We start from the raw sequence: 14,411 nt of genomic DNA on the forward strand, positions 1-14,411 counted from the left end.
CCCCCGACTGGGAGACAGCAGAGCAGCTTCCCCGTGGCAGCAGTCGGCCAGATCACACATGGCCCTCGTAGCAGTCCACTGTGTGCCCATCTCGTTCATTAGAAATACCCACGACACAGACTCGTTGTGATCCTCACCACAGGATCCTGCACTGAGGGGGGGGGGGGGGGCAGGGGGCATCATGTTTGGTTCATCAGAAAAAAAAAACAATTTGCTTATTGTCATTCTTTTCAGCCTTTGAGGTTTTTGTATAGAAAAAGGTTTTCTGCTAATGGACAGTGACATTTCAAAGTTTTTAGATATTACAAAATCAGATAACAGTTGAAAATAAGTCTTTTTAAATTTATGAAAGAGAGCTTTCTTTGAGTCCATACAAATATCTAGCTTTTGAGGTGTGCGTTTCCTGAGTGGTAGACAGAGATAGCCAGCTGTACAATGATCACTTAGCTGAGCGGTTCATAGAAGCTTGAGTCTCTGGTCAATGAGTAACGACACTATCTGTTAGACCTGTGGGGTTTACGAGTCAACAGGTAAATGTCAAGTGTAATCACCACAGGTAAACCTTTGCCCTACATACAAGTTACTTCCATAACGCCATGCTTGTACATACATGGACACATCTCACAGCATCGCTATAGTACAGAGGATTTGATACGTAAAAGCATTTTTAGCATTTTCCTGTCAGTCACCTGCAATCCTCGACAAACACATTTTGAATTTTTTCAGGTTATGAAACCTTTTGTATACATGTCATTCCGTATAAAACGCTAACTTGCTTAGTAATAATCGTGCGTTCTTGTGCATGAACACTGTCAATAATGAGTGCATTCAAGACAAAAGATGTACCTACTACAGAGCTAATATTGTCTTCTTCCTTCTCGTCTCCTTTTTCATCTCTCTTTCCATCTGTCTGTCAGCTGTGCGGGCGGATCGCATGCGAGGCGGTCGCAACAAGTTTGGCCCGATGTACAAACGCGACCGGGCCCTCAAGCAGCAAAAGAAGGCGCTGATCCGAGCCAACGGCCTGAAGATTGAGGCCATGACTCAGGTGATGCAAGCCGTGCCCACCGACCTCACCATCTCCTCAGCCATCCAGAACATCCACTCGGCCGCATCCAAGGGCCTTCCACTGAGCCACCACCCGGGCCACCACGCAGGCCACCACCATCACCACCACCATCATCATCACGCAACCGCCCTGCCCCCCACAGACTACGACCGCAGTCCATTTGTTACTTCGCCGGTCAGCATGGCAATGCCACCACACGCCGGCAGCCTGCAGGGCTACCAGGCGGCCTATGGACACTTCCAGGGCACGCGCACCATCAAGTCCGAGTACCCAGACCCGTATACCAGCTCGCCGGAGTCCATCATGGGCTACGCCTACGTCGATGCCTACCAGACAGGCTCGCCGCCCAGCTTCCCTCACTTGATCGTGGAGCTGCTCAAGTGTGAGCCAGACGAGCCACAGGTTCAGGCCAAGATCATGGCCTACCTGCAGCAGGAGCAGGCCAGCCGAAACAAACACGAGAAGCTCAACACCTTCGGCCTCATGTGCAAGATGGCCGACCAGACGCTCTTCTCCATCGTGGAGTGGGCACGCAGCAGCATCTTCTTCCGTGAACTCAAGGTAGGTTCGCACGATCCGTGTGATGAGAGGGATTACATTTGTAAGTGAGGAGAAATATTCATGAATTTTCTTATTTTCATGGTTCTGGCAATCCTTCCTATTAATTATGAGCATGCTACTATTTAATCTTTAATAATATTTGCAGATGCTCTGCAGGCCTTCAATAAGTCATCCTGCATTTTGTTTCAATGATAAAACTTTCACCACGTTGTCATCCATAATTGACAGTACTTTACACAGTTCATGAACATCATGTGCTCAATCCTTTATCTTCAATAGGCCTTTAATCTTCCTCTTTTATGCACTGGCTCAACACTAATGCAGAGTACACAGGGCTGTGTGTAGGTGTGTGTGTGCGTGTGTGTGCGTGTGTGTGGGGGGGGGGTTGCTCGTAGCTGCCACCTCTCTCTGTCCCACTGCCTGATCAAAATACAGCAGCCAGCCACATTTACCCTGTGTGTGACACATTTTGGCTAGGGGTTGTGAAAACTGACTACAAGCTTCAGGCACTTTTCATACTAACAGGGTCCTATAGTCTGAGGGCTTTATGTGAACTGCATACTGCCCATCTCCCCTTGAAATATCCCTCAGATCTAAGTGGGCACACACTCTGTGATGATAAGAGACGTAACATCTGACTGAGAGCTGACGAAATCACGCAGAGAATAGTGTCACAATGACAACGAATTGTCTATTGGTTTAATTTTAAGATTTTTTTTTTTAACCTTCAGTTATTTGTGATGGACGTTCTTTTAAAGGCATTTTCATTTGGTACGTGTCATCTGCAAAGTCTATTAAGACAACAAAATCTGAGCTTGGTAAACACTGTGTTCTCCGTCAAACCCAACTGACCAATAGTAACCGTCCGCTAACGCCTCACTGTAAAACTGTGATAATTCCCGCTTATTCATCACAGAGCCCAAGGGAGAGTTTGTGTGCTCGCAGCTTCATTTGCTCTGAATGAAGGTTAATGTTCGGAGCGACATGAAAGGTGTTTGATTAGTCTGTGCTTCACCTGTTTTTCTTCCCGTTCTCTGACTCCTTTGTCTGTTTGTTTCACACGTGCATCGCCAAAGGCTCGGCTGCATATTCATGGGCACGGGCCTGTTTGCAAAATTCCCTCCAAAGATTTCATAGTATTTTGTTTTTAGAGGGGAAAATAACAAATGAGATAAATGTAATATTAAAAACAGAGCTAATTACAACACTGAAAAGAGTCCTTGAAAAACACATGTTGACATTTAGCATACGCCGTGTCCCCGCTATTGACATTTTCGAGATCTGTATTTGCATTCAACTGGGGTGCGCAGTACTTCACACGTGTATATATATATATATATATATATATATATATATACACACACACACACACACACATGCACACACACACATGTCCGTAAGGTGTGGCCACAGCTAATAATTGTGTGTGGTTTGCCCATTAACTTTGAACGATCATTTTTGCTCCACTCTGAACTCTCTATTTCTCACACCCTTGTCCTAATTCAATTATCTCTCCCACTTGTGTTCGTCACTCCCTGATTTGCTGCTGAATGAAATGTCATTATGTTTGCCTAATGAATAGTAATTGGGCTGGGTGCCCGTATACAAAGGTAGAAAATGACCTGAGCTCAATGCAGTTGCGGTTGCACAGTCCTCATAGGTTTAGGGAAGGTGGGAGCGCATTTCACTTGAACAAGGGAGATAATTGAACTGAACCCTCCTGCAGTATTTTTAAAGAGCCACCTACGTAAAGCACAAGGGGGATTGATAAAGTCCTTCCTTGCTCGTTTCTCATTAGTAAATACTGGGAGAACTGCTGAGCAAGGCTGAGTGTTGGTGATGGGAGTAAGCAAAACGTGAGCAGGCCAGACTGATATTGAACACATTTTAACTAGCATTGTTGTGATAGACTTCTGGTTTTGAAACATCTCCCTCAAATTGTTTGCCTTAGAGGATTTATCTTCAGCTGAGCTTTAAGGTTTAATTTGTTTATCGATCATAATTGAGTGTTGAGTGTGTGTAAATGTGTTGCTCGTCTGTTCTGCTGCCAGCTTTTATGCGTTTGCTACTGCAGTTCAACACTAAATTACAAAGAAAAACCCGCCCAGGACCACTGCCATCTCCACTTCATCTCCCTGCGAATACGTCTCCTTTTGTTTATGTGTGTGTTCATAGGAGCACATGCAGGCTAATGGTCTTGTACTGTTCAAGCATTACAAAACATTGCCAATGTTAGAGGATTTATTTCCTTTAATACTAAAAATGTATACACTTTTCTTACCATATGGTGTTAAGGATACAACTACCTACTGCAAATGGTGTGTGTCCCGTTGTTTTAAGATGTCATGCTTTTGAATCCGCCAGACCTTCGACATCTCCTTTTAACATGGATCTGACTAATAAATGTGAGATCGAGCCTGGGACCAGAGAGACAGGATTCAGAGCAGAATTGAAGGTTTGTCACAGGAGTAGTGTGGCGCTGTAGGAAGCTATGAATACACTTTCATCTCACGCACACACATATACCCACATTAAGACACAGACACCGCTCACACATAACACACAGCCCCTCTCACTATTATTAGCGCCGTAAGAACAAAAGAATTTCTCTGGTAATAGAGCCAAGCTGGGAGGGTGCGTGCGGGGCGTCTGCCAAAAAAAGTGTTTAAAGATTTAGTTTCCATAAGTTGGCGTCGGTCACAGGACTCATAAATATTTAGCCATTAGGAGAACCTTCTAAAAAGCTCTCCCCATTCTTTTCCAACGCAGCACGTCGCCTCTCTCTTTCTCCCCCTCTTTCTGGAAACGAGGTATGAGGTACTTGAGGGACGTTTATTTCTAACACCTTGGATCTGAGAAGATGGGGTGGGCTCCTAAGTTACCGCCAACCTACCCCAGTTTTGATTGGTTTAACACATCGCAATTCAGGTCTGGTGCACTGGTTTTGAAATCAGAGGCAAAGTGGCGTGATGAGAGAAGGTTTTGGCAGGGTTGAGGTCACGATCAATTTGTTTTAATAAAATTTGGAACAGGTGTGTATTGTATGTTTATATGAGAGTTTATGTCTATAACTTTATGTATGTCTAGGTTTGCACTTGCACCAAAGCCTATTTTTTTTCAATGCACCTGCTAAGTTTACCGAGCCTTAGTTTGCGTTTTTAATCAGAGTTTGAGTATGTTTTCCTACAGACTTAGGTCAGTTGTTAATGTATGGATTGTATTTTTTTTTACGAAAGATTGGATTGTTGTTGTTAATTAATTTAGGGCATTTTTAATTATTTATTTTCCTTTTAGTTTTTTTCAAATATACCGATGACTTTGGAAAAATTACAATTTTAAAACCTTATCTTTGAACAACTTACATTTTGCAGATGATCGGCTTCCTCAAAACGTAATTTTAAAATGACGATGCACGGATACATATTAATCAGCAGGTATTTTTAAATGTGTGGACGTGTTTCGTAGTTTGTATTCTGCATATGAAAGTATATTAGCAGGGCTTGAACCAGTAGATGAGTGTGTGAGTTGTTTACACTGCATCAGTATTTGAGTGTGTTCTAAGGAGGTTTGTCTCGCAGTGACATTTGCTAGCGCAGGGTACTCTGCCACCCCTCCCCTTCTCATCCTCTCCTGTCCTCTGTCCTGCCATGAACCCTTCCGCCCACTCTGGTGCCAACCGTCGACTAGTCAGCTTTGCGTGTTAAAGGATAAATATACTCAAAAATGATTTTTAAAAGGCAGCTACTGGCAATGATTGGACTCCTGCATTAATTTTGTCCTTAGGAGGTATTAAAAATCCTGGATAGCAGTTTCTCCATCGACTGCAGCCAAATGGATGCTGTGTTTTGAGTATTCTTGATTTAAAAATGGAGAAGAAAAAAAAGAAAAAATCGAATTGTAAGGCATTCTAGGAAGTGACTGAAGCAGAAATTGAAAAATCCAGTACTTAGCAAAAACATCTAACTGAAAACAAAAACAAAAGAAATTAAAGTAAAGAGGCAAGTAAATTGACATATTGGAGATAAAAAAATGTTGCAAATAAGACAAAAAATGTAGAAACAAATTAAGCTGGCCTTGTACACAACTCAGATAAATTATAACATTATTATTACTTGAACCTTTGGAATAAAAAATATGTGTAAACACAGCCTTCTTAAAAACACCTCTTCTAATGTTCCTGTTTGTGCCGATTATGAAATGAGATGAGATATGAGATGTCCATTTACACGGTGTCTGTGTGCGTGTGTGGGGGTGACTCATACTGTAGCTGGTCCTCTGTTACCCTCTCCTCCATTGTTCCAGTGTTGGGATGGCTGGCCTGACTCCCAGCCCAAACACAATGAGAGGGAGATTTTAGCAGGGCAATTGGGACTATTGATTCATGTTTATATCTTACCTTCCTAACTATACTCCCTTTTCACAACCCCCCCCCCCCCCTTCCTCTCTGCACCTTTTCATAAAAAGGATGTGTGTCTGATGTTGGGACAGCGAGCACTTTTGTGTGCCTTGTCAACACTCAACCTGGAGAGGAGGGAGCGCGTCAAAAAATACTTTTAAAAAATCCAACGTATTAAGGCTGCTACAGTTTACTGTTTGGCTACAGTAAAGCAAAAATACATCTTTAGATATGCTACGCTGTCATGACCATTCAATGACTTTTTCATAATCTTTCTCTTTCTTTCTTTCTTTCTTTCTTTTTCTTTCTTTACCTCCTTTAACCTTAACTTTTTTACACATGCACTATCACTTCTCCAGGCAGTAATTTGCCAGAATGCCTTTAAACAACACCCAGAAAAGAGCTAATCAGACATGGACAAAACAAACGTATGAATTGCGTAGTTAGTTTTTGTTCCTTGATGCATGTTTGAATCTACAGCCTTGACCTTTCCCCTAAAAGAACACGTCTTTACACTGCAATCGGGGTAAAATGGTGTGATAGAAACCTTTGCTTCTCCATTCTAACGGACTGACACTAAAGCTGGTGATGCTGTGATTATTTAGCAAATATGATCCCCCTTGGTATTTGCATGTTCATTTATTCTCAGCAATAAGTGTTGGTAAAGGGTTTTGGGAGAACTGCCAAATACCAACAGTGTGTGCCATCTCCTGTCAACAAATGAGGCCTGACAACATTGTTTTGTGTTTGAAGCTATATAAACCCACTTTCTTTTCTTTCCGTCCTTCTTCCTTTCTTGCAAGTGCACCACAGATGCATCAAAAATGTGAAACAGTGTTTGCATGACTGGGCTCTGGGGCAGGGACACTAGAATAGAAAAGTTGCATGAAAATCAAATTACAGCATCAAAAAGAATTTAGCCTCAAAACCGCACAGTTTGAGAAGTGTATCACGACATTTCAAAGAGGATTCAAGCAGCTGTGGAGGAAAAGCGTCACCTTCCTTCTCCTTACTAAATGTTTAATTCACAGTAACAAGAGATGACATGTTGTTAAGAATCTGTCTTGAGTCAAATGTTGTGTAACGTTATACATATATTTAGTCCGTCCACCTGATAAAAGTGGAGCAGGGAGGAAAATAGCCGTGGCGTTTTGAAATGTGGCTTCGCTGTTTATTTTAGTCATCCAGGGACCGTTTTTTTGGGGGGATCCAGACAGGTTTTTGTGCTTCTATGTCTCTTTCGTTTTTTTCCCCTATTTTGTCTCTCTGCATGTAGCGGGAATGGCAAAAGCAGAACTGAGGGCCATTAAGTTGAGGAGGAACTGTATTAGAAGTCTTGTTCCCTGGGAAAGCTCCCAGCTGAGATGGGACGGCCATATTGGATAAACAGATGGCTGGGGAAAGGAAAGGACAGGCGAGCAGAACAGAGGTGAAACAAAGAGGGGAGATGAGAGAGGGGACGAGTGGAGGAGGAATGTGAAGAGGGAAGGAAAGAAGAGGGACTAACAAAGAGGAAGAAGTAAGGCAGGGAGAAAATATAAAAGGTGATTTGATGAAGGAGGGGAGTGGAGGATGCTAAAAGACAAAATATAAATATAAACACAGAAAGAGAGCTGAGAGTTAAAAAAAAAGTCAACAGGAAGGGCAAAGGGGCAGGAAAGCGATGAGGTAATCTACATGGAACAAGATCTGTAATGTTTACACACAGAAATATATAAACATAAAAATAAATGTAGATATATGTGTAGTTCAGACTGTCTAAATATTTAGTAAAACTACAATTGAGTCCTTATTTTAATAAAATGTGGACAGTTTTTCCATCAAAAGTATCTTTTCTGATATATATTCTTTTTATTTCGATATTTTATATATTTTACTTTTCAGCACATCAATCCCAATATCATGAACCACAAACTAATAAATTCAAACAAATCAAGAATCTACAAAACATGTTTTACCTGTGCGCCATCCCTGCAGTCAGATATTTTCAGAAAGATACTGGTCATTAATTCTCTTCCAACACAAATTTCAAAAGGTCTTAAAACCTCACAAAATTCAAAGAAATCCACAAGCATTTTAAGCAGTAGAATTATTTACAGCAGAGACTCTTTCTTGCCCGTTTATTCGACGCCTCTAAGCGGCAGCGTGTCCGTCAATCCCGCGGTATGACAGATCCCTGGGTTAGGGGCAAGAACAGGGGTGGTGTTCACATCCCACACCTGAATATTCTCCACTTATAGATTTACCTGAGTGAATAATGTAAGGTCCTCTGATACGCCACACTCTGCCCTGCTGCATAATTTCCCCCCTTCCTCACCTTCCCTCTATCTACACTCATGAATAATACATGAATTTACTTTGGTGAAATTACAGTTACACCACCCTCCCGCCCAGGTCAGACCGGACAGTCTTTTTCTATAGTCTGATGCTCCTCGTGCTCTCACACACACACACACACACACACACACACACCTTCTTTCCATGACCTATCCAAGAGCAGTCTAATTTCCAAGGTGCAACCAAGCGCGTGTGTGCATGTTTGTGCATGTATAAATGTGTGTGTGTGTGTGTGAGTGTGTCTATGTTGGATAGGGGGTGTGTGTATTGCTCCTGCCCTGCTTTGACCGCTGATTGCACCTTTGCTTTTTTTTCTTCACACTCCATAACTGAGTGGAAATTAATAAGCCGTTTTAGGCGTGATCTGTGAACCCTGGGAAGCGGTATATCTATACTAGCTCCTAGACACACACACACACACACACACACACACACAGATTCAGAGCCTCAGGCTGCAATGTCTGTCTTGTCATAGAGGTCAACGATCCCCCCGCGCAACAACCTCCCCTCCCGACACCCCAATCCTGACAAACTGCAAGCGTGATGGGGTTGGCGGCAGCGCGCAGTTGGCAGAGATTTGTATGTGTCCCTGGTCCATTGCATTTGAATTATTCGGCAGGCTGTGTTGCACCCCCCCAACCCACACACACACACACACCATAGCATGCTTTCTTTACCTTAGTTGGGAAGAAAGAAGGTGCATGGAATGACGGAGAAAGAACGAGGGACGTAAGGAGATGGGGAGTTCAAATGAGTTACAGAAAAAGAAAAGAGAGAGAAGCGCTAAGAAGGTGACATGAGATTGAGTGGCAGAGAAAGAAAAAGAAACATAGTGACTGATTTAGAGTGAGAAAGTGACCGTGAGAGAAAGAGAGGACAGAGTCGGAGATGGAGTTTGAGACAGAGATATCGCAGCAAAGAGGGAGGGAGAAAAGAAGAGTTGACAGCGAGATATAAAGAGAGATAGAAGAGAGAGAGAAAGAGAACATGAGAAGGAGATAACGAGGGACAGCCAGAGAAGGACAGAAAGAGGGAAGTAAGGAAGAGAGGAAAGTGTGTGTGTGTGTGTGTGTGGGGGGGGGGTTAAATGGGAAGATGAACAAGGGGCTGCAAGAGGCAACAACCAAGGGCATGAGGAGGAGGAGGAGAGGGGGCATGGTGAAGGACAACAAGGGAGGGTGTGGTGGGGTGAAAAGAGGACCGGTAGGTGTGTGTGTGTGTGTGTGTGTGTGTGTGTGTGTGTGTGTGTGGGGGGGGGGGGGGGGGGGGGGGGGGGGGGGGTAAGGGGGGAACAGGTGGAAGGTTAATAGGCCTGGAGCAGATCCACCAGACGCTCTTGGGCTTGATATATGGGCCCAGGGCCTGGCGCGGGGCGTAGGCTTTCAAAGATATATTATTTCATTTGAGGAGCAGCACCATTCTGGCCGACAACCCCCCCCCCTCACCCCCGCCTCCACCCCCCACAGCCCAGCATTTGTCCAGTGATAGATGACACGCCCCCCCCCCAACACCTCAACATACACACAAAAATACACGTACAGTATTGTCCCTCCCAACACACACTCAGAAATTCTGTCAGGAGACTACATTTTCTTTCTCTTTCTTTCCTTCCCTCTTTCTTCATTTCTTTCCCTCTTTGCCTTCCTCACCCCCTTCTTCCCTCCAGCCTTCCTCGCCCCCTCCCGGCTGTCAGTCTTTCTCCCAGTCTGCAGGCAGGTCCTATGGCCGCCTGTGTGTTTTTTTAAGTTGCTATTTTAGTGGTAACAATATCTGTTTGATCAGTAGCACTGGGAAGGAGCAGGAGTTTTGTGGAGGGGGGGGTACGGGGGAGGGAGAGGGGGGTTGGTTTCACAAAGGCCTCTTTTCATTCATAAATTATTGACCATTGCTCAAGACTTCACTCTTTCTTTTTCATAAATACTTTAAACCCCCACCCATTTTTTTCCAATAATACCGATATGAAATGGAAAAAGTCAATTTAAGATCCGTTTTAAAAAGACACAGCATGTGGTCAGTCAAAAACACGGCCCACAGGTGAAATGTACAAACATACAAACTGTAGGGGTGTCAGAGGGACACTGGTAAATTAAAGAGTCCTTATTCCACTGTGTGCAGGCATGTGTTTAGCAGAAGCTCTTATGGTGTAATCTTTTTTTTTCTCGCTAGGTCAGTATTAATTTCCTGGCATCGCCAACGTCTGTATTTTCCAATAGCATCTGTCATGCTTTGGCTGTTTGACTGGAGGCGACCACTGATCAAATTTTCCAATGTCCTCCTCACATCCCCCCCCGATGGTTGTAGAATGAGCTTTAAGAGCCTTTCCAAATACTGGAATGGTCCCGTAGGTTGAACCCCAGGGGACCGCAGGAAGCCGGAAGGAAGAACAGGAAACTTGTTAAAAGAGAAGATTTAAAGTCGCCCGTCCCAGAGGAGCGGCAGCTACAAGGAGACGACGGGGGTTAGGAGGTTTTAGCATGCACAAAGTCTGCTCATCTACTTGTTGCTTTGATGAGGGATGAAAGGCTGTCATGAAGTACGAGTTTACAGAGCTCCCGGACATGATAGACTCAACTGTCCTCAAGAACATTTCCTCTTCCTTGTAGCGTCTTTCTCCTCACTCAAGGAATGTTTTCACTGTTTCAACATTTAACTGAAATCCTCACTCAATACGTGAGAGCAGGTAGGGGAGCACACTTGGACACTGACAAGACATGCAACTGTTGACAGATGGATCAAGTGTCCGCACCACCCCTAAACCTGTAGAAGAGAAGTGTTTTTATAACTGCCATCTATCGCTGCCTTTCTCCATCTCACCCTCCCCTACAAACCACTGCTGATGATGCAGTAAAGAAAAGCAAAAAAAAAATAAAAAATACCTCCACCTAAGTTTTTCATTTTCAAGCAAGTTAACACAGCCTGATTCGCATTTGCGAGCACTTTGGGCATTCGGCAGGAGAAAGAGCAGGTCGTGTTTAAGTCTCGTTTGAGGACGATCAGGGTAAAAGCCTTTTTTATTGGCAGGTCCTGCCGCTTGTTAAGATGGTGACGCAGGTGACTATAGGCTGTGCGGTTAGCCTCGGTGGCCCCGAACTAACAGGGTTGTTGTTTCACAAGTTGGCAACAGTCAGTCAAATCAGCAGGGAGAGAGAGAGAGAGAGAGAGCGAGAGTGATTGAAAGGTTTAGAGGATGTGGGCATGAAAGACAAAGAAAATAAGTAAACAAAGTGGATATGGGGAATTGATGTAGTTGGCCAGGGTGCTAAAGTAATCAACTCAACAGCGTGCGAACACTTTACACACTCCACCAAAGTACAAAGTAGCTTTCTCCCTATCCTCCTCTCTACTGTGCTTGTAGTTATGAGTCGTGTTAAAGTGTAAGCAGGGAACCTTTCCAAAGTGCCTCCCATCAGAAACTGCGAGACAAAAATGTGGTGCTCACAGTTTGCTGCGGCAAAGGACAAATTAGAAGTGATCCTCGTAAAAAAGTATCGTTATCTGCCGGCGGGCTCGGTGGCTGAGGGTGCCGATATGTTGTCAGGCGAGTGGTAAATATACAGACAGAAGTGCCGGCATTTCGCTTCTAAATAGCTCCTGGCTATAGAGTTTCCTAGAGGTCAGAGGGGCCGAGGTGTGGCTGCCGCTGCCTTATGCCGACCCTCAACCTCTAAACTAAACTCACCACACAAAACTATGCAAACCTGTCAGCTAATTCATCTTCCTCTTTTACATCTTCCTACATGTGGCCTCTGTAAATGACACAGTTTAGAAAACATTAAAGCTCACATTGAAATCCCATTTCACATTGAAATCTGTTGATGATGACATCTATTCACTTTATCAGCGCACAATTACTCAGTTTGAAAAATAATAACATTGAAAACTGAACATGTCACTGAGCAACAATTAGCCAGCTATTCCTCTAATACTTCAACTAAGGGAATGTTCAGTGAAGGTTTATGGGGTAAATAACAGAAGAAGTTGTATTTTCCACTTGACAATGACTCCATTAAACAATTATGGTAATATATGTTTAAATAGAAAAAATGTATTAAAAAAATGAGACATTTGCAGTGACGTATCGTGTGTATCTTAAGGGATACTGAACAGCAAACTTCTTCAGGCAAAGATTGTATTCCTCAAACTGCACTCTGAAACACAATGCTCAACTGGCTTTCCAAGTAAGTTAAAAAAAAACAATAAAAGAAACTCAAAGAGCCCTATAGCTTCTAATGTTCCGATGTTGCGTGGCCTCAATTATCTGCGTGTAATCCAGCCTGCCTAGAGGTTGTGACTGTGTCTGCTGCTTTCGTCACTGGGCTGTCAACAGTTGTCCCCCAATGTCTATTTCTGATGCTTATTTACGGCTCGCCTATTCTGGACAGGGAGTGGGGAAGCTTGGTGGGGTCGGGGGTCCGGGAGACAATAGACAAGACAGTGGCGGAGCAGAGCCGACAGCTTGCCTTCTAGTTTTACACTTAAAGAGTAGAGGGGTATTTATATTCAACTGGGAAGGCGGGTGATTGAATTTGCACAGTGATGACTGATGCATGCATTTCATAGGGGTAACACTAGACACTGTGGTTGTGTTGTGACGACGAGCGAGAAATTTCATTGGGGCCGCACGGCAAACAACGACCCAGACGAGAAAATGGCTTCAGCCCCGCCGGCAAAGTAGGACAAAGACACCTGTTCTCTATCCTTACTTTAAGCGTTCCTTTCTTTGCTGGTTTTGATTTTGCTCTTGCTCATTTCTTTTACACTACACCAGGACTTTTTCATTACTCTCACACCATTCCCTCTTCCTCACCTCTCAATCTGTCAGTCTCTTTCTTCATTTCTCCCAAAGCGCCGTGACTGCAAACCTGGCACGAGCTACATATAAATGATTCCATACATGTGAAATAAAAAGGCATGGCACTAATAATAGGCATTTACAGTCCCGCGTGCTTTTAGGATTGCGCCCACTTAGAGGAAGATGAAAAGAGGCTTTTCAAGCAAGCTGAAAACAATGACGAGCAATAAACCAAATATGCTGAAAGGGGTACTTTCTGAAAAGGGTGTCTACAACACACTGAACTTCTGGAAATGAACCAGAAATGCTGAGAAAAAAAAAAGACAAGGTTTTCAGGTGGCAAGCCGCAGTCTCACCTTCCCTTAGGCTATTACTTTATACGCCACATGTTGCACTGCACTTCCCACCACCATCAGCAGCAGCACCACTAGGCCTCATACTGCCGCAGCAGTGCTATAGAGAGATTTCTCTCTCCTAATACAGATGCATTCATGGCAGTTTCTGTCAGACGAGTCCTGGCGATACACTTCAGGGAGAAGCAGGGCTCCATCTGTTCTGCTGCGTTGTGGTTTTGATGCCTCCTCTTCCTTGTACTTTGACTGTTTATATACAACAGGAGCTCCGGAAATGCTCAATTAGCTAATTCAGATATTTAATTTGTACATCAAGGGCTGTGATCCCAGTGATCTCTGGAGCTGTGCCATATTTGGATGTGGTTTCACAGCTGTCTGCTCTAAAAAACCCACCAACTAAACCCCCTCACAGCCCCCCCCCCCCCCCCCCCCCTTAAAAAAAAAAAAAAAAAACACACCCATCCCAGCGCGTCAAACGCTAATGGGAATCTGTCTCCCGCCCTCTCAGACAAGAAGCATCACTGCGTCGTTCTGCATTTTAAAACAGCTTTAGTCTAAGCTTTGTTAAGGTATATTGCATATACAGTGTGTGTCTGTGGGTATGTCTGTATGTGTGTGTGTGTGTGAGACAGAGTTATGGAGGACTGTCTCGACTGTTCTAAATAATACAGAAGGGGGAAGCCTTTAGCCTGTCCTCTCTGTCTCCTCTCTTTCTTGTCTTCGCTTCCTCTTAAAAGACAGACAGCCAGACAGGAATTATGGGGTCATTTCCCACTGTCTGTCAACGAAAGTCACACAGACACAAACACACACAATAGTACAAACACGCAGACACACACACACGTGTACATATATGCATGTACATAAATCCTCTCTTACTCACGTCTGACAGTCATAATAACC

General features: G+C 43.8%; 1 protein-coding gene across 1 annotated transcript in view; it reads left to right on the plus strand.

The window, feature by feature from the left end:
• The window catches only part of nr5a2 (nuclear receptor subfamily 5, group A, member 2), a 65,562-nt gene that overhangs the window by 13,645 nt on the left and 37,506 nt on the right, over window positions 1-14,411 (plus strand). The window contains exon 4 of the mRNA XM_079157525.1: window positions 918-1,630. Within this exon, the coding sequence (XP_079013651.1) occupies window positions 918-1,630 (713 nt within the window). The remainder of the gene's footprint in view (window positions 1-917; window positions 1,631-14,411) is intronic.

This window comes from Pholis gunnellus (genome assembly GCF_910591455.1).
Source record: "Pholis gunnellus genome assembly, chromosome: 4".
Lineage (NCBI taxonomy): Eukaryota > Metazoa > Chordata > Actinopteri > Perciformes > Pholidae > Pholis > Pholis gunnellus.